Source organism: Marmota monax, unplaced genomic scaffold (genome assembly GCF_021218885.2).
Source record: "Marmota monax isolate L192 unplaced genomic scaffold, Marmota_monax_Labrador192_F-V1.1 WCK01_AAM20220418_F8-fsc00092, whole genome shotgun sequence".
NCBI lineage: Eukaryota > Metazoa > Chordata > Mammalia > Rodentia > Sciuridae > Marmota > Marmota monax.
In genome coordinates, this window is record NW_026692583.1 from 4,099,748 (window position 1) to 4,118,544 (window position 18,797).

Below are 18,797 nucleotides of genomic sequence, written 5' to 3' on the forward strand. Positions count from 1 at the left end.
GAGGCCATCAGCAGACAAAAATCATAAGATCTGGGTTTAAGAACCGGTTTTGCCATTAGCAGATGTTGGATCTCAAAAAGAGCGATTCTGAGTCTAGATGCCCTAACTTACAACCTCTGTGTAGATAACTCTTCAGCTCCATAAAAGAACTATAGGAAACTACTATTCTTAGAAGCTAGGTTGTATTATTTAAACTGTAAGAATCAACCAACTGGGGCAAATGCTGTAAGAATACTCACTGATAATACTAATGTCTGGTTAATCACTTATCTATTTAATCCTTCAAGTCTTCTTTTAAAGCTAGACTGGTCAAAACCAGAGACCCAGCTTTAACCAAGAAACACTGCTGGGCGCAGTGACACACACCTATAATCCCAGTGGCTTCGGAGGCAGAGGCAGGAGGATCGCAAGTTCAAAGCCAGCCTCAGCAATTTATCGAGGCGTTAAACAACTCAGTGAGACCCTGTCTCTAATAAAATATAAAATAGGGCTAGGGATGTGGCTCAGTGATCGAGTGCCCCTTAAGTTCAGGTTCTGGTATCCAAAAACAAAATTAAAAGAAAAGAAAAAGAAACTCTGATCGCAATTTCAACACTGAAGCTTGCCTTAAAATTCACCAATCAACCCTGGGTCCTCCTACATTAATCCTGATAAGACAACAAAGTAACTATACCATGAAAGTAACTCCTTTGGCCTAAAGTATGTACCAGAAATCCAGAAATCACAATTACCAATGGAGACTTTATAACTATTTAAATAAAAATTAATATAAATTCTACCAAAAAAATCCACACCACACAGAAAGACATTCAGTGAAAAGTATCTTCCAATCCCAGGGTGCATAGATAACTACTACTAACAATTTCTGAAGAATAATTCCAGACTTCTATATACATATATGATCAGCTCCTCTTTAAAATTCAAATTGGATCTAACTGTTCTGCAACTTGCATTATCTTTTAATCTTGGCTATCACAACACCATTTAAAATATATATATATATATATATATATATATATATATATATATATATAATATTTATACTGAGCGGCAGCAACATAAATCTATTTCATTTGTTCTACTGATGGATGAATACTGCTTTTGTTTTTGGAGGTGGGGATTTAACCCAGGGCTTCACACAAGCTAGCAGTCTACCACTGAGCCACATACTCCACCCTTTTGATGAACACTTATAAAAACATCCCCATATATAATTATTTGCATGTATTATCCACATCACATATTCCCCACACAAGTCAGGTGATGCCTACTTGAAAACTGATATATTCAGATATATGAATCTTTAAAGTTCGGAAACTAAGCTGGGCATGGTGGCATATGCCTGTAATCCCAGAGACTTAAGAGGCTGAGATGCAAGGATTGCAAAGTTTAAATTTAGCTTCAGCAATTTATGAGACCCTGTTTCAAAAAAAAAACCAAAAACATAAATAAATGAAAAAGGGCTGGGGATGTAGGTCATTGGCAGTGTCCCCCCCACCCCAGTTTGAAAATTAATTAACAATATATTAGTTAGTGAATTTCTGGCTTTATAACTAAAAGGCCCTAGTTATAATTACTAAGTTATTATGTCTTAAAACATTTAATACAGATACTCTGTTGTCAACGGAAGACAATTGGAATCAAATTTTGCAACCCAAATATTCGCCAACACTTTCTATCTCTATAATCTTTTTATCCTAAAGATAAGAGTCTGTTAAGCATTTGATTTGTAGATGGTGTACTGGAGAAAAGCAAAAATAACATGTTGCAAGAGGCATCTTAGATATAGGGTTTTTTTATGGAGAATGATCTTGATGTGTGGGTGCTCGCGCACGCAGTGGTGGCACTAGAGATTGGATCCAGGGGTGCTCTACCACTGAGGTACAGCCCAGCCCCTTTATATTATATTGAGACAGGGTCTCACTACGTTGTCCACGCTGGCCTTGATTCAGCAATCTTCCTTGCCTCAGTCTGCCAAGTAACCAGGATTATAGGAGTGTACCTCAGTACATGGCCAGAGAATGATCGCAATTTAAGACCAAAAATTTTACTTAATACTTTAATTATAATGTAACCTAATTATTTATCTTAATAATGAGTACCTTTTCTCTTCCTCAGACAAGAAGCTTAAAATGTTCAGCTTCCACCTCATCTCTAGGTAATGTCAACAGACAATGAAGATACCATCTCCTTACGTTGCCTTATTCTGCAGGGTGTTCAAAGCAAAACACACTGGCATTTCTCATGGTTTCCACTTTAAATCTGTAAGTTGCTTATTATCTTTTAATTATAAGGAAATAATAAATGAACACAAGAATAGATTACACCCTGCTTAGCCCTCACAAATAAATTAATAAACAGGCTGAGGATATTGCTCAGTGGTAAAGCACTCGCCTAGCATGCGTGGGTTACTAGGTTCAATCCCCAGCACTGTAAAGTAGAAGTAGTAATAGTAGAAAAAGTAGTAGTACAAGTATAAAAAGTAGTAGTAGTAATAGTAGCAGTAGTAGTAGTGGTGGTAAATAAACATTTTTCCTTATTCTTTATTTATTGCCTGGGACAAAGTCTCTATTTACATAACAACAGCTGCTCCAAATATATTCTTTACAATAACAAAAACATATGTAAATTAAAAATAAGTGATAGGATGAATGAATGAATACCACACTGACCACAGCCTGATAACCAAACAAAGATATTACTTACTACGTCGTTTTCCAAAGCCTCCAGTTCTTCGCTGGTTGAGAGTTCACCTGCATCCCAGGGCTCCAGGTCCTTCTCTTTGTGTTCACCATTCACTTTAGCACTGATAGCAGAGTCAGTAAAAGCATCTGTAAAGAATGGTTTTGGCTGAATGATCATACAACTGGATAACAGGCTACAGTTATATGCATCAATTATCAACAAAGATGTAGGATTTAAAAAAAAATTTGGAAGTGAATTTCTGATAAAGAAATAACATTCATTAAACAGTGTGCTTTCGAACAATTCAGTAAATACCACAAATGATTATTAACAAAGGCATTTTCTTCAATTTTAAACCAAGAAACATTTTAATATACTCACATAATTCCTTAAATTATATTAAAGATAATTCAAGTGACACATAAAATTCCCACCATCTATTTAAACTAAGATTTCTTGTTTAATGGCTACTAACTAATATACCTTCAGAGTACTTGCAGTCAAATACATATAGACATATTTTTTTAACTTTCTAAATCCACATGTATACGCAGAGGTTGGTATCCAAACATACTCTTGCCAACAGTAAATTTAACTATTTGAAGTGGCTCCTCCTTTCCTAGAATTCACTTTTCCTGATACCACTTTGTTATAAAGCTCAGGCTGTATACCGTTACCTGTCTCCAGAAAATTCAGACAGGCCTACCTACACTTCCTTTTAAAGTATTCTCACTTACTTGTGTCCTCTTCTATTCTACTCTGCTAGTTTTTCTGAGGAATACTGCCTTGTGAGGGCAGCATGACATCCATATGTTCAGCTGACCATACTACAATCTGGCAAAAGTTAAAAAGTTGACAGTGGGCCCAACTTAAGCTAAATAGTGGTAGAAAATGCTTTATAGACATTCATTTGCATTTAAATACTTAGACCTATAAGGTGGGACCTACCACAAGCTACCAGTAATAATTCTGATGTGGCTCTGCTGAAAATAGGCCCCCAGTCATTGTGCCCTCACCCTTACTAAAAGTTGTCCCAAAGAGGAGGGGATGCTTTAACAGCCTAATGCACCCAATTTTCCCTCTAAAGAAACAATTCCAGAGGGATTTTTGATTTGGTAATGCTTCTATAATAGTCTTTTCCTAATGATCAAGGTGATGCCAAAATTTTAAAAATTGAGCAAGCCAACTGAGGCAGGGCATTCCAAGATTAGCTAACTCTCATTCCAAACTAAGGATGGGTAAGAAAAGGAGTGTGTACATACACACCAGGGAATAAAATCATCATTGCACCTATGGGCTTTGCTGCCATCTTCACAGCAGCATTGTCATTGCTGCTAGCAATTACTGAAGCCAAAAATGTGCAGAGGGAGATCCCCAGAGTAGCAGGTCTCAGATGGGGACTGGACAAAACATTCACTGGAAAACAACTACACTTTGGAAACACTATTTTCCCAACACCTCATCTTCAGTTGGAAGCCAGAGATGGCATGGCTCTAAAAACCTAACCTTATTTGACACTAGCCTGAATCAAGCCCTATACTACATCATCTTAAAGTTATAGGAATTCCTTGTAAAAATTAATTTGCCCGTGTGTATATTCAAGAATATTAAATATTTCAAGGAAACAGCAAATAATAACCTTCATTAGTACCCTGAAATTTCTTTAATTTTCACCAGAATACAAAGAATACTAGACTATAGGAAAATGTAAAACCAGTCAACATGACTATTAATGTATATAGGACCCTGTTAATGCTTTAACCACACTAGTTTTTGAAAAGTTTATGTTCGAGTGAATAAAGCATTTATTTAGTTAGAAACAGCATAAAAAGGGCTGGGGATGTGGCTCAAGCGGTAGCGCGCTCGCCTGGCATGCATGCGGCCCCGGTTCGATCCTCAGCACCACATACAAACAAAGATGTTGTGTCCGCCAAAAACTAAAAAATAAATATTAAAAAATTCTCTCTCTCTCACTCACTCTCTCACACTCTCTCTTAAAAAAAAAAAAAAGAAACAGCATAAAAAGATAATGCTTTTAATTCCAGCTCAAAGCAGCTAGAGTTTTATGAAACCAAAATAGACTTTTTCTGATTGCTGTGTGTGGGGTGGGGAAGGAAGAGAGAGGGAAGTATTTAAAAAAGACTGTGGACTGAGCAGAGCAAAGCTGTTTTCAAATGAAAAGATCCAAGCACACAAAACAAAATGAATAGTTTAATTCTACTTTTATGATATGATTCTAAACAACATCAAAAAAGGATCCCCAGACTGGCAAGCATGGTGGCAACACTTACAAATACAGCAGGAACAGGAGAATGGCAACTTCAAGGCTGGCCTGTGCAACTTGGCAAGACCTTATCTCAAAATAAAAAACAGTGGTAGAGAGTTTCCCCTGGATATAGTCCTCAGATGGGAGCCAATGTGGATGGGAGCAAGTGTCTAAAACCTTAATGAACCAGGCTTTACTCTGCTGACCACAATTTAGGTTGTATCAAGAGGCCATCATTAGGTGAGATAGCACATGCCTGTAATTTCAGTGGCTCGGGAGGCTGAGGCAAGAGGACCGTGACTTCAAAGTCAGCCTCGGTAACTCAGTGAGACCTTGTCCCTAAATTAAAAATACAAAAAAAGAGCTGGGGATGTGGCTCAGTGGTTAAGAGACCCTGGGTTCAATCCCCAGTACCAAAAAAAAAAGAGGCCATTATTAGGTGACTTGTTTTTTTCAATTCTACATTTTTATCTTAAAATCTTCTGTTAACAATATCAATCTTATAAAGAAATCAACTATTATGCTATAACTTAGAAATGGGGGAAGGGAAAATATGAAAGTATAATTCTATAAAGGATATGTTCCTTGATTTTTAAAATTTTCCCCAAAGTAGGTCCTTTTTAAAAGATAAGTGAAAGATGGGCCAGAGTGGAGCATCAGCACAAAATGAGATGACAGTGGCAGTTGCTAGGTTGTTAAGTATCTTATTTAAGGCCAACACAGTGTCATGAACTAGAAGGAAGAAAGGCCTTGGTGTTCCATTCTACACTGTTACCAATATCCACTAGTGCAAACTCTGATTTATTTTACAATTATAAAATAAAATACTAAAAAAAAAAAATAAATAAAAATAAAATAAAATACTAGACATTTGTTAACAGCTTTTTTTTTTTTAGTTTAAAAAAAAAAACACTGATGATATTAAATAGCACAATGTTGAAACCAGATTACTGCAACGTTCAAAAAATCAATTGGCTATATTCTAATCATAAGTTGTGGGAATTTGCATGCAAACTATATCCATGCTATAAGTCACAGTCTACTAATTTCCATTATTCTCTATGGCAAGAAACAAAAGCATTATAAGAGCAAGATGCAAAAATACAAAGTGAATGTTAGAAAAATGTTACCTGTTTCTGAAGGAACTATAGGTATAGAAAAAAAAAAAAGGAAAAACAATGAAAATTATCAAATGAGACAAAAGACAAGGATTTAGTTCTTTCTGTACTTTATTCCCTGACTTAGAAACTTCCAATTTCCAAAAACCTCTACGCTAGAGGATGAGGAAAGGTGTAAGATTACAATCCCCCTCCCCAATGGTACCCCCACGGTGGGCAGGCTCTCAACACCCTGGCTCCACTCTGATTCTAGACAGAACCTAGCCATTCTGGGACAGAGATGCCATCTGGTGGTAGTCAAGAAGACATGACTAAACCACTCGGCTACCTTTCTTGGGTATCCCCCATTCCATGCACTGGTCTTGAACCTTTCCTCTTTTACTGCTCATATAATTATGCTGCTGAAAGATCATTCAAGCTTGTCTCAGAATTTTTTAAAGGGCTCGAATCCAGAGACTCAGAAGGATCACAAGTTCAAGGCCAGCCTCAGCAACTTAGTGAGAATCTATTTCAAAATGAAAATTAAAGGGCTGGAGATAAAGCTCACTGGTAATGCTCCTCTCAGTTCAATCCCAATCCCCTGTACCACTCCCCCTGTTCCTCAAGAGTAGACAAATAAGTAAAATGATTTTGAAGTGTTTCATATAAATTTACATATATAAAACTATAAAAATAACATAAATTAGATGAAACAATCATTAACATTAGAAATCACAAATGTTATTCCAGAAAGAGCTTCAAAGTCCTTTACTACCCATTTCATCTCAATTAAATTTGCTTTCCTCAAACACTGAAATTCTAGATAAGAAAACACTTAAATTTTATTTTAGTCAATTATTACGGTGGGATTTTTTTCTACAACCTTTAAAAACATTTTCTCATCATACATTATCAGAGTTCTTGCCTAGCATGCATTAGGGTCTGTGTTTGATCCCAAGCACCACAGGGGGTGGGGGTCTGTAAGCCAAGTGCAATGGCACACGCCTTTCTAATTCCAGCTATTTGAGAGACTGAGGCAGGAGGACAACTGAGCCCAGTATTGAGGAACAAATGTATGCAAAAATTTTCTGCACAGTATACAAGTCCACAGGCTTCCCCAGAGAAGAAGGACTATGTGTTAGAGAAGAGATTTTTTTTTTTAAATTACATATACAACTGTTCTAACTACATTATTACAGCAAGAGCATAAACTATGTTATATAGATAATATTAAAGAACAGCATAAAGAAACAAGTTGAGGATAAGGAACCAGATATAGATTAAAATAATAAAACCAAAGGCACAAGTAAAAGCACTACCACAAGTAGAGGCAGAAGTAGAACTACCATGACAAGAGGACTGCAGGGAGCTGGGGCCCAGGGAGTTTTTGGATTAGGGATTCTTATCCTTTTTTCAATCCAGGGATCCCTTTGGCATTTTGGGGAAATCTATGGAACCATATTCAGAATGTATTTAAATGCATAAGAGACAGAAAATCAATAGAGACCAATTATAATAAAATGCAATTATCAAAATCTAAAACAAATTTTGTGGCACAGTAATATGTATACTTCTTTATTAAGGCACTAAATAATAAGATCTAACAAGAGATGATCTAATGACTACTATAATTTTTTAAAGGTGATGAACATAAATAAATCTGAGATGTCCACAGTATCAAGTGATAAGAAGCTTTTCAGTTGCAGGCACCAATACTACTATTGGTTTGTTGCCTACATTTATAATGGGAAGAAATGCTAAATTTCACTCAAAGTTTAGCAAAATTAAAAGTGCTTTGTTGTTGTTATTTTAAATTCACATTCATCATTCCCCAAATCATGTTCTAACAAGCAGAAAGAGAAGGTAACCTGCTAAGGAAAAGCAAACAAAGGAGATGGAATAAGGGACTAGACAGGATGGTCATTAAGTTGCAGAAACAGGTAAAAAAGGTCTGCTGATCTCTCTGGAAGCTCCAACAAGAGCTAGACAAACTATCTAGCATTCTCCTGGGACTTTCTCCAGCCACATTCAGCAGGCTGGCTATAGTAGTTGTCAGGAGTTTAAAAAAGAAACAGGCAGCCAGGCACAATGACATATGCCTTTAATTCCATAGACTCAGAAGGTTGCAGCTGGAGGATCACAAGTTCAAAGCCAGCCTCAGCAACTTAGTGCGAATCTATTTCAAAATGAAGAGAAGCATTCACAAGTGATGACATAGTCATGCAAACAGGCTGCTACAGTGGAAAGGAGATGAAAGAGACTATAGTAACAGAACTTAGAGCTATGTTGTCATAGGAATAGTGTTTTATTCCAAATAAGCAATCTGAAAAAAAATTGTGGAACACCTACTATTTGCAAACTAGTATCTGAAGGCACTACAGGAAACGTGAATACATTCCAAAGATATATACTCCTGTTTTAAATACCAAATGTTAGAAAGTTACAATATAAAATATACTAAGCAACAGCACTTGCCTATTAAAAAATGCAGGAGAAAATATTGTCTATTTTGAAATGACCATGACTATTTTCTCACTGATTACAATTCTGGGCCTATCAAGCAAAAACTATTTACTACAAATATAGGAAGTGGTTTGATACACTATTGAGATGACAATTATATAACCATAAAATTCAAGTCTTTGAGATTAAATCCATAAAAGTCAGTCTTACAGTTTTTTGTTAAGAAAATTTGAATGAATCAGGAAGATCTAAAGCATCAACACAAATCATAACTCATCCTGACTTTACACATGACAGGGCAGGGTCAGGAAGCCAGGTTGGGTAGCACATTTCCTACCAAACAGAAGAGCCTTCTCTACTTTTAATCTCTTTGCCCGGGATAAAATTCTGGATCAGACACCAATACCTTACAGTAATTTGGAGAGGGGGTAGGGAGGGAGGGAGGGAGGAAGAAATGGGGATTTCTTCCTCGAATTACTGGCATGGGTGACTTTGTCAAAAATCAACCTACCGGGCTGGGATATAGCTCAGTTGGAGAGTGCTTGCCTCTCATGCACAAGGCCCTGGGTTTAATCCCCAGGCACTACCAAAAAAAAAAAAAAAAAAAAAAAAAAAAAAAAAAAAAATGAGCCTACTTACTATGTTACTATGTATCACTATGATGATGCTTTTTTTTTTTTTAAGTCATTGGTGTAAATAGAATAAAAGCCCTTAGTGACAAAATTATCACTTCCATCACTTCCCAATACAGAGACATTAGAATAAAGAACACTGGTAAATAAAGTGAAGTGGCACCTCACAACATCATACAGAATAAGACAGGCTACATGAGAAAATTAAGAACAAAAAGTCAACCAGCCAAATCATCAAATTTTAAACAAAATTTTAAGTAATTTATAAAATATTCTTCTTTATTTTGCAGTACAAGGGAGCAGGGTAAGGATTATCAAACCCAGGTCTTTGAGCATGCTAAGCAAGCCCTTTACCACTGAGCCACATCTCCAGCCCTAAGAAAATAATTTATCTTAATACAACAGGATGTTGTTTTCCAAACAGAGAACAAGCCAATCATCACTTCAACTCTCAAGACACTCAATATGGAAAATAAATTTTCTGACTCAAAGAAGGAATTCATAGTGAGAAAATAAATAAATAAATCTCTAAGGTATGTTGCCTTTTTTATCATAAAAATTTTCTATTATATATTCTTATTACTTTATTTTTATGTGGGGCTAAGAATCAGATTTTTATCATGTATACAAATCACTGTGACACTGTGAGGATATGACATTTGGTTATATGGGAATAAAGACTACATGGCAACAGAGGCAACAGGGGTGTCCAGTTATTTATTTATTTAAACAAAGCCTACACAATTCAAAATGAATCAGTTTTGGGCTGGGGCTCCAGATCAGTGGCAGAATACTTGCCTAGCATGTGTGAGGCACTGGGTTCAATCTTAAGCAAATCAAAAAACAAGTAAAATAAAGGCATTCTGTCCATCTACAACTACAAAAAAAATAATGCAGCAGTTTAAAAAACTAGGAGATGAATAGGATTCTCTCTTTGTGAGAGCTATACACAACTTAACTCTGAGAAAAATGTCATTGTTCTCGGCTTTCCGACAACAAAATAACAGCGAGTCCCCTGAAAAAGCACCTTCCTGAGCAACAAGCCTCTGCAGGAGGTAGCCAGTATATCATGTTAAGGACCTACAGGCCAGCCTAAATATCAACTGCCCGGTTTTGGGGTTTTTTTTTTTTTTTTTTGGTACTGGAGATTGAACCCAGGAACTCTATACCACTGAGCTATACTCCTAGACCTTTTAATTTTTTACTCTAAGACAGGGTCTCACCAAGTTGCTGAGGCTGGCCTTGAACTTGCAATCCTCTTGCCTCAGTCTCCTGACACAGCAAGAAGCAACTGATGTATTGCAAAAAAACTTATTGTTTTCTAGTCAGAATCAAATCAAACCAACAGAATCTTTCTGTTTTACTCCTTTCTCAGATCTGACCTAGATAGCCATTTGACCAGTCAGGAAAGAATCAATTGATATGGAAAAGCAACCCCAATATGCTATTCTCTTTAAAAACACAATACGCCATTTTAAAGTGTCTCTGCTTCTCTTATGGAGCCAAAGGGAAAAGCCTAGAATCTGACTAGGAAACAGGACAAAAACCTCGATCAATGTACTATGCAGTAAGTTCAAGGCACAGGATCCCCAAAGTAAAGGACCAAACTAACTTTTCAGATGATAGGATATTTGATTGGAAGCTTAAAAAATGCTTAGGGTCTAAGGGTACAATAAAGTGGGCTGCCTAACAACATGCTCAAGGCCTTGGGTTTCATCCCCAGCATCCTTCCATCCAAGTGCTTCCAGACAGTAGTTCTCTTTAGGAAGTACCAATTTGCACCAAAAGGCACGAATAACAGAGAAAGATAATTTTCTTCCTATGCAAATGATTAAATTTCAAAATATTATGATAAAGTAAGGTAAAAATTTTTAAATCTTTGAGAGACAAACGTTCTACCTAATAAAAAAGCAGTAGATCTATTTTCCCTAGTAATAAAATCCATGAGATGTGCATATTGGATTATTTACTTAAAATTTAAAGGAAAGTGTTTTTTTTTTCTTTTTTTTTTAATATTTATTTTTTAGTTATGGGCGGACACAGCATCATTGTTTGTATGTGGTGCTGAGGATCGATCCCGGGCCTCACGCATGCCAGGCGAGCACGCTACCACTTGAGCCACATCCCCAGCCCCTAAAGGAAAGTGTTTTTAAGATGAGTTATATCACCTTGGTTCATCAATATAACATAATGGCACTGTAATTAGTAATTTAACATTTTAAACCTAAATAAGCTAAACTAAAATTTGAGCTGAAATTATTCTAAAATGGTATCACTTAAAATGAAGTGAATATGACTTTAAAAAAAATCAACTAAATATATACATATTTTTAAAATTGTAAAGCCACAACCCAGGTTTCTTTGAACAATGTGAGTAGAGTATTGGCTTCAAAGAATCAAATATACACAAAATTCTACAATAAAGCCTGAATGAAATAAAAGTAATAAAACCAAGACATACTATGGAAACCTACTTCATGCAGTTTGTGGTATTTAAAAAAGTGAACGATTCCTCAGAATAAAAGATTTCCAATTCCCACATTATCTCCAAAAAAGATCAAAAGAAATTCGAGGAAGGATGCTCTCTGAAATTAGCCTATTTTTTCAAAAGGTATGATTTTCAATTCAAAAGTTAAAGGAAAACAAAGCAATTCTAGCAGGGTATGATGGCATCTGCCTGTAATCTCAGTGACTTGGGAGGCTGAGGCAGTAGGATCGAAAGCTCAGAGCCAACCTGGACAACTTAACCAGAACCTACCTCTAATTAAAAAATAAAAACATGGGGTTGGGGCTAGGGCTGAGCAATAGTGGACTTGCCTGGCATGTGTGAGGCACTGGGTTCAATTCTCAGCACTGCATATAAATAAATAAAATAAAGGTCTATCAACAACTAAAAAGTAAAACTTAAAAAAAGGGGGGGGGGGCTGGGGATGCAGATCAGTGGCAGAATGTACCCTGGGCCCTGGGTTCAATCCCAGGTATTTAAATTTAAGGGGAGGGAGAAATAGGACAAAAAAGTAAATTCAGGAATATTTAGGAGTAAAAGAATAGGATACAGAACCTAAAATGTCAACAGTGCTAGCCAACCACATCACTCTTTTACAATTTACTCTCAAACTTTCAGTCAAAAGTGTTCCACAGGGCTGGGGTTATAGCTCAGTGGTAGAGCGCTTGCCTAGTATGTGTGAGGCAGTGGGTTCGATCCTTAGCACCACATATAAATCAATCTAATAAAGGTACTGTGTCCATCTACAAGTGAAAATATTTGGGGGAAAAAAAAAAGTGTTCCAGAACAGGTTAAGGAAAGTAAAATTAGACATGAGTTCCAATTCTTACAGCTGTACAAACACACTTCTATCTCCCTAGCAAATATAGAAAACAAGATTCAGACATTTCATTTCTAACATAAAATCACAACTGTTCAGGTACACATGCTCATTTAATACTCTTCGCCAGAACTGAAATCTGGATAAAAAAGCTATTAATTACATTTGCAGTTAGACAGAACCAAAATTAAAATTAAGACAATTAACCCACATTCTTTCATTACTTAGTTTTGTTACTAAGACTCCACTGAGACTGTGTAAGGAAAGAGAAAAAAATAAATAAATAAAACCTGTCTACTGAAAACTGGATTCATCTGAATTATTCACCTACTAAGGAGTTCAGGGTGTAAGTGCATTTTCTAATTCCTGTACTATCACCAGGTAGATTAATCTTTCTCAATTTTACCATCCATCAAGTTGAGAGATTAAACATATTCCACTGCTTTGAAACTACACTACTTTGCTTACTACTGGAGTATATTACTTTTCTGCATGATCACCAGTTATTTGTAAAGCTTTTATTCTTTTTTTGCCAATCTGCAGCACATCTTCTAAAATGAATGGAATATATACTACTTTGCACATATCTAATTAGCTTTCTATAATCATAATACACACACCAATCTTTGACATTACAATTTTCTTTTCTAAAGGCTCTTCCCAACTCAAAATTATACAAATACATAAATGTGCTCTAGTATTTCTATAATTTGGGTTTTTTTTTTTTTTTTCTTTTTGGGGGATAATGGGGAGGGTGTCAGGGATTGAACCTACTAATAAGTTTCTGAGGCTAGCATCAAACTTGTAATCCCTGGGCTTCGATTGTAGCTCAGCAGTAAAAGCACTTGCCACGCATGTGCTAGGCCCTGGGTTTGATCCTCAGCAGCACATAAAGTAAATAAAAGGTATTGTGTCCAACTACAGCTAAAAAATAAATACTGGGGGGTAAAAAATACCCCAAAACTTGTAATCCCCCTCCCTCAGCATCCTGAGTCATTGTGATTACAGGTGTGCACTTCCATGCCCAGCTAGCTTTGACGGTTTTTCGATACTTCACTCTAATTGAGCTTTATTTAAAAAAAAAATAAAACTATCCATTTATTTATTTGTTTATTTATTTTTACGTGGTGCTGAGGCTTAAACCCAGTGCCTCGCACGTGCTAGGCAAGTGCTCTATCACTGAGCCACAACCTCAGCCCCTAATTGAGTTTTATTTTGATGATCACTGTGAAGTAGGAAATTGATTTCCCCCACATTGTGCAAACATCCTTTACTGAATAATTTATCTTACTCCAGATTTAAAGTGCTACCTTCATAATATATTAACAAAATACCCCCACAAATTTAGTCTGTTTTGGATTTGTTATTCTTTGCCTTTATTACAATTATGCTTTAATTCTAATACATCTTAGTATTTAGTATTTCGCCCTGAATCCTGTAAGAAAAAAAAAAAAACCTTCAAAATTCCTGTTAATACCTATAACCCCATAAACTTTAGAATCACACTGTCAATTTCTACAAAAATGGAGCTACTATCTTTAGAGATTATTCTGAGAACCAACAACTTCATAGTAATAAAATATTTCCATTCAAAGCACAGCATGTTTCTCTCTTTAAGCAGAGCAACTTATATAATGCTTTTCATTTTCTCAGTGCTAAGGATCAAACCCAGGGTATCACAAATGCTCCGCCACTGAGTCACATTCTGACATCCCATTTTATAGTATTCAAGATTTTCCACCTTAAATTCTGTTCCTACTGTGAATATTTTTCTTTATTGTTGTTTAGCTGATTATGACTGTTATGAAAAATCAGTAGCTTCCATATGTCTTAGACCAGGCCACCTTACTCTCACTGATACTAAGCAATATTTTTACACTGTGTGTCCAAATAAATCTCTACTGTATGACATAGGTTTTTCTTTGCTTTTTGTCTTGTTTGGATTCACTGCTCTGACTTGAAAAACAGCAGAAAATTTCTATATGCTCTAAAATTGTACATATGATGCTGGGGACTGAATCCAGGGCCTTATGCATGTGAGGCAAGACTCTACCATCTGAGATATATTCCCAGCCCTACAATTCAATTTTAACAGAAGAATATTTTATCACTGAAATTTATTTAAAGCTTGCTTACTAGAATGGCAACTCCCAAGCCAACTCTCATTCCTTGCCACAGGCTACCTATAAATTCATCACATCCCTTTGGGCCTATCTACCACAGGCAACCTCAAAAGACAGGATGCCCATCCTGACCATTGCGAAACTTAAGAGGTGACTGCCTGACCAACTTTAGTACTTCCTGTCCCTCTACGGGGCCTAGGCACTCTTAGTTTCAATAATGTGCCTCCTCAGTTGTAGCATTATGGCCTGCCCACCCTAGTAGAGCACCATCCATCAGTGAATGTAGAACATGTTTGGATTCCTCAGAATCCAAAACTTCCCAGGCTAAAATGTGCTCTGGGATTTGCGTCGTCCTTAGATTACTGAAATGGCATTTCTAATGCCATACACTTCAGAAGAGATCCTTCTGTTACTGATTGCCCTATCAAGTCAAAAAAACCATAACAGTAGCTGGGCAAAGTGGTGCAGGCCTTTAATTTCGGTGGTTCAGGAGGCTAAGGCAAGAGGATCCCAAGTTCAAAGCCAGCCTTAGCAACTCAGCAAGACCCTTAACTTAGTGAGTCCCTGTCTCAAAAAATAAAAAGGGCTAGGGATTTGACTCAGTAGTTAAGCGTGCCCCTGGACTCAATCCCTAGTACCAAAAAAGTCAATCACAACAAAAATACAAGAATGAAACACTAAGGCTGGGAATATAGCATGTGCAAGGCCCTTGGTTCAATCTTCAGCACTACCAAAAAAAAAAAAAAAAAAGAAAAAGAAAGAAAGAAAGTAAAGCACCAGAATAAAACAATTGGTAGAAATTTATTTTTCACTTACAAAAAAAAAAAGTGGTTTTTTTTCCTTTGTGGTTGTAGATGGACAGAATACCTTTATTTTTATATGTTGCTGAGGATCAAACCCAGTGCCTCATACATGCTAGGCAAGTGCTCTACCACTGAGCCACAGCCACAGGCCCTTTCACTTTAAATATACCTTCACACTTCAATTTCCTTCAACTTTGTCCAACTACTGCTACAATCCATTCAACTCTTCACATCTCTGGATGTATTTGGAATTCAATGCCACTAAGTCCAGCATTCTATTTTTCTTGAATTCTTTCAACTTTGGTATCCACAACTATGAAAATGCTAGAGCAGAGTTTTTTTTTTTTTTTATTGTTTGTTCAAAACATTACAAAGCTCTTGACATATCATATTTCATACATTTGATTCAAGTGGGTTATGAACTCCCATTTTTACCCTATATACAGATTGCAGAATTACATCGGTTACATATCCACGTTTTTACATATTGCCATACTAGTGACTGTTGTATTCTGCTAGAGCAGAGCTTTTTAACAAGGAGTACACAGACTCCCTCAGGGAACCATGAACACTATGAAATTAAAGGGGTGTGTGTGTGTGTTTTATTAAAGGTAAAGTTATACAGTCTTACAAGGTTCTCTTAAGAGATCCAATATAGTTTTGGGGTGGTTTTTTTTTTTTTTTTTTGGTTTTTTGATACTGAGGATTGAACCCAGGGGTATTTAAAACATAAATAAATAAATATATATATTTTTTAATTATCAATGAACCTTTATTTTATTTATTGATATGTGATGCTGAGAATTGAACCTTCACACATGCTAGGCAAGCACTCTGCCAATGAGCCACAACCCCAGCCCATACACCGTTTTATTTTTTGAGACAGAATCTTGCTGAGATGCTCAGGTTCTTGCTAAATTGCTGAGGCAGAACTCGAACTAGCAATGCTCCTGCCTCCACCTCTTGAGTCACTGGCATGAAAAGCAAGTGCCACTGTACCCAACACCAAAATAAATTTCTGTATAACATAACAATAAACATCCTCCAAACAAAATTCAATAAGTATTTGTTAGACAGCTATATTTATAAGACTGCTTAGAGCTTTCTCATCCCTTACATAAAATAGCGCTTCTTTAAAAACATGTTAAGAGAGGCTGGGGCTGTAGCTCAGTGGTAGAGCACATGCCTAGCATGTGTGAGGCACTGGGTTTGATTCTCAACACCACATAAAAATAAATACATAAATAAAGGCACTGTGTCCATCTACAACTAAAAAGAATAAAAATTTTAAAAAACATGTTAAGAGGGCTGAGAGATTCAATGGTAGAGCACTTGCCTGTCACGACTGAGGCCCTGAGTTGGACCCTCAGGGCCACAAAAGGGGGTAGATAAAAAAAAAATTAGGACCCCCAATTTTTTAAAAAATTATTTTTATTTATTTATACGTGGTGTTGACAATTGAACCCAATGCCTCACACATGCTAGGTAATTGCTCTACTACTGAGCCACAACCCCAGTCCTATGACCCCAAATTTAATTTATTCAAAGACATTTATAGTGAGACCATACAACATTACAAAATATTATACGAGGCCATCAGAATTAAAAAGTTGCCAGGTGCAGCAGCTCACACCTGTAATACCAAGGGCTCGAGAGGCTGAGGCGGGAGGCTGAGACAGGAGGCTGAGACAGGAGGCTCATGATTTCAAAGCCAGCTTCAGCAATTTATCAAGGCCCTAAGCAACTTAACAAGACCCTGCCTCAAAGTAAAATATAAAAAGGGATGGGGATATAGCTCAGTGGTTAAGTGCCAGTGCCCCAAACAAACAAACAAACAAATAAATAAAGTATTCAAACACAAGAAACAAAGTATAATGAGAGAGAGAGAAACAAAATTATAACATACCTGGCATATGGGCCATGATACAGAAATGCTGAGGAAGGATCTTCCATGTGGCATAAAATCATGACAGCACATATAAATGAGTGTCATGTGGGCAAAGAATGAAAACACTGGGAACACAAAACACATTCAAGAGCAGTATGAAGGAAAAGAAGCACAGGAATGAGGCAGGAAAGGAATGATCGATGAATACTAGAAATTACAAAAAAGTAGCCTCAGAAAGAAATTGCAGTCCATAGTATCAAGCACAGTAGTGAAGACTGAAAAGTCGTCTAAAGGACCTGGCACTTAGAGGTTCCTCAAACCTCAGCATGTAGGATTAAGATGGATCCTTTTTTAGAATGAAAGGGGCTTCAGTAGGTTTCTAGTCTGAAGAGAAGAAGTAAGCAGAAAAAAAGAGGTTCAAGAGTCCAGTAACAGGACATACCAAAAAAAAAAAAAAAAGGTAAAAAAAAGGAACAAAATAAAGGGAATAATGACAATGTTGAGATTAAACATTCTTGTTACTAAAACCAGAGAAAAGAAAATAATGAAAACAAGGAGGAAGACAAATTTGTAGATGGGGAGGGAGAGGATAATTAATAATGGATATAATTTCCATTAACCAATTTTCTTATTATATTGATTTTTCACTAAATGTGAGTCTGGTAAGTAAAAGTGATTCTTTTAGGGGGTAGGGTATAGCATATAACTCAGCAATGGAGAGCTTATCTAGTATGGGTAAGGCCCTGGGTTCAATCCTCAGCACCTTAAAAAAAAAAGTACTCTTTGGACTAAATCCAATTAGGATAGTCATAAATAGGGAATCCAAAGATCCAATGAGACTACATAGTATAAGAAACATATATAGTATTATAAACATCATGTAGTACATAAATATATTATAAATATTATGAGTTTAGAACCATGAATTTCGGGAAAAAGCATGTTTTGTTATTTCACCAATATCAGTATAACATGCACTTTTCATCAGCCCTAATAGCCCCAATGCAGCAGGAAAAATGATCTAGGCCAAGGGTTGACAAAATCTTCTGTAAAAATTTTTTGGCTTTGCAAGTCCTATAGTCCTTTACAATGACCCAACTCTATCCCCATGGTGTATAAAAGCAGCCATCGAATGAACTTAGCTGTGTTACAACAAAATGTTATTTACTGATAAGTAGATCTGTTTGCTATTATGTAGGCTAAGAGCACTAACAAGGAAATGAAGCAGTAGGAAGCACAAGAAAGGAGAAGCAAGAGAACTACAATATAACTGAGTCAGCATAATTAAATAAAAAACAACATGAATAAAAGAGCACAAGGGGGCTGGGAGCATAGTTCAGCGGGACAGCTTATGCTTATTTGTACGTGTGAAGCCCTTGGTTTGATCCTCAAAAAAAAAAAAAAAAAAAAATAATGGGGCTGGGGGAACAACTGGAAGAGCAGGAAAAAAGGGAGGGAAATACTAGAAAGTATAAATAGCAAGCATAGATAACAGGTCAACTTCAAGATAAAAA

At 36.4% G+C, this 18,797-nt stretch overlaps 1 protein-coding gene across 10 annotated transcripts in view; it reads right to left on the reverse strand.

Annotated features, from left to right (window-relative positions):
• Atxn2 (ataxin 2) overlaps positions 1 to 18,797 on the reverse strand; it is a 128,205-nt gene that overhangs the window by 61,565 nt on the left and 47,843 nt on the right. For all 10 annotated transcript variants that reach the window (XR_009226922.1, XR_009226921.1, XR_009226920.1 and 7 more), the window contains exon 6: positions 2,707 to 2,831. Coding sequence is in view for 6 of the 10 variants with exons in the window: in XM_046446175.2 (XP_046302131.1) it covers positions 2,707 to 2,831 (125 nt within the window). In the remaining 4 variants the exon portion in view is untranslated. The remainder of the gene's footprint in view (positions 1 to 2,706; positions 2,832 to 18,797) is intronic.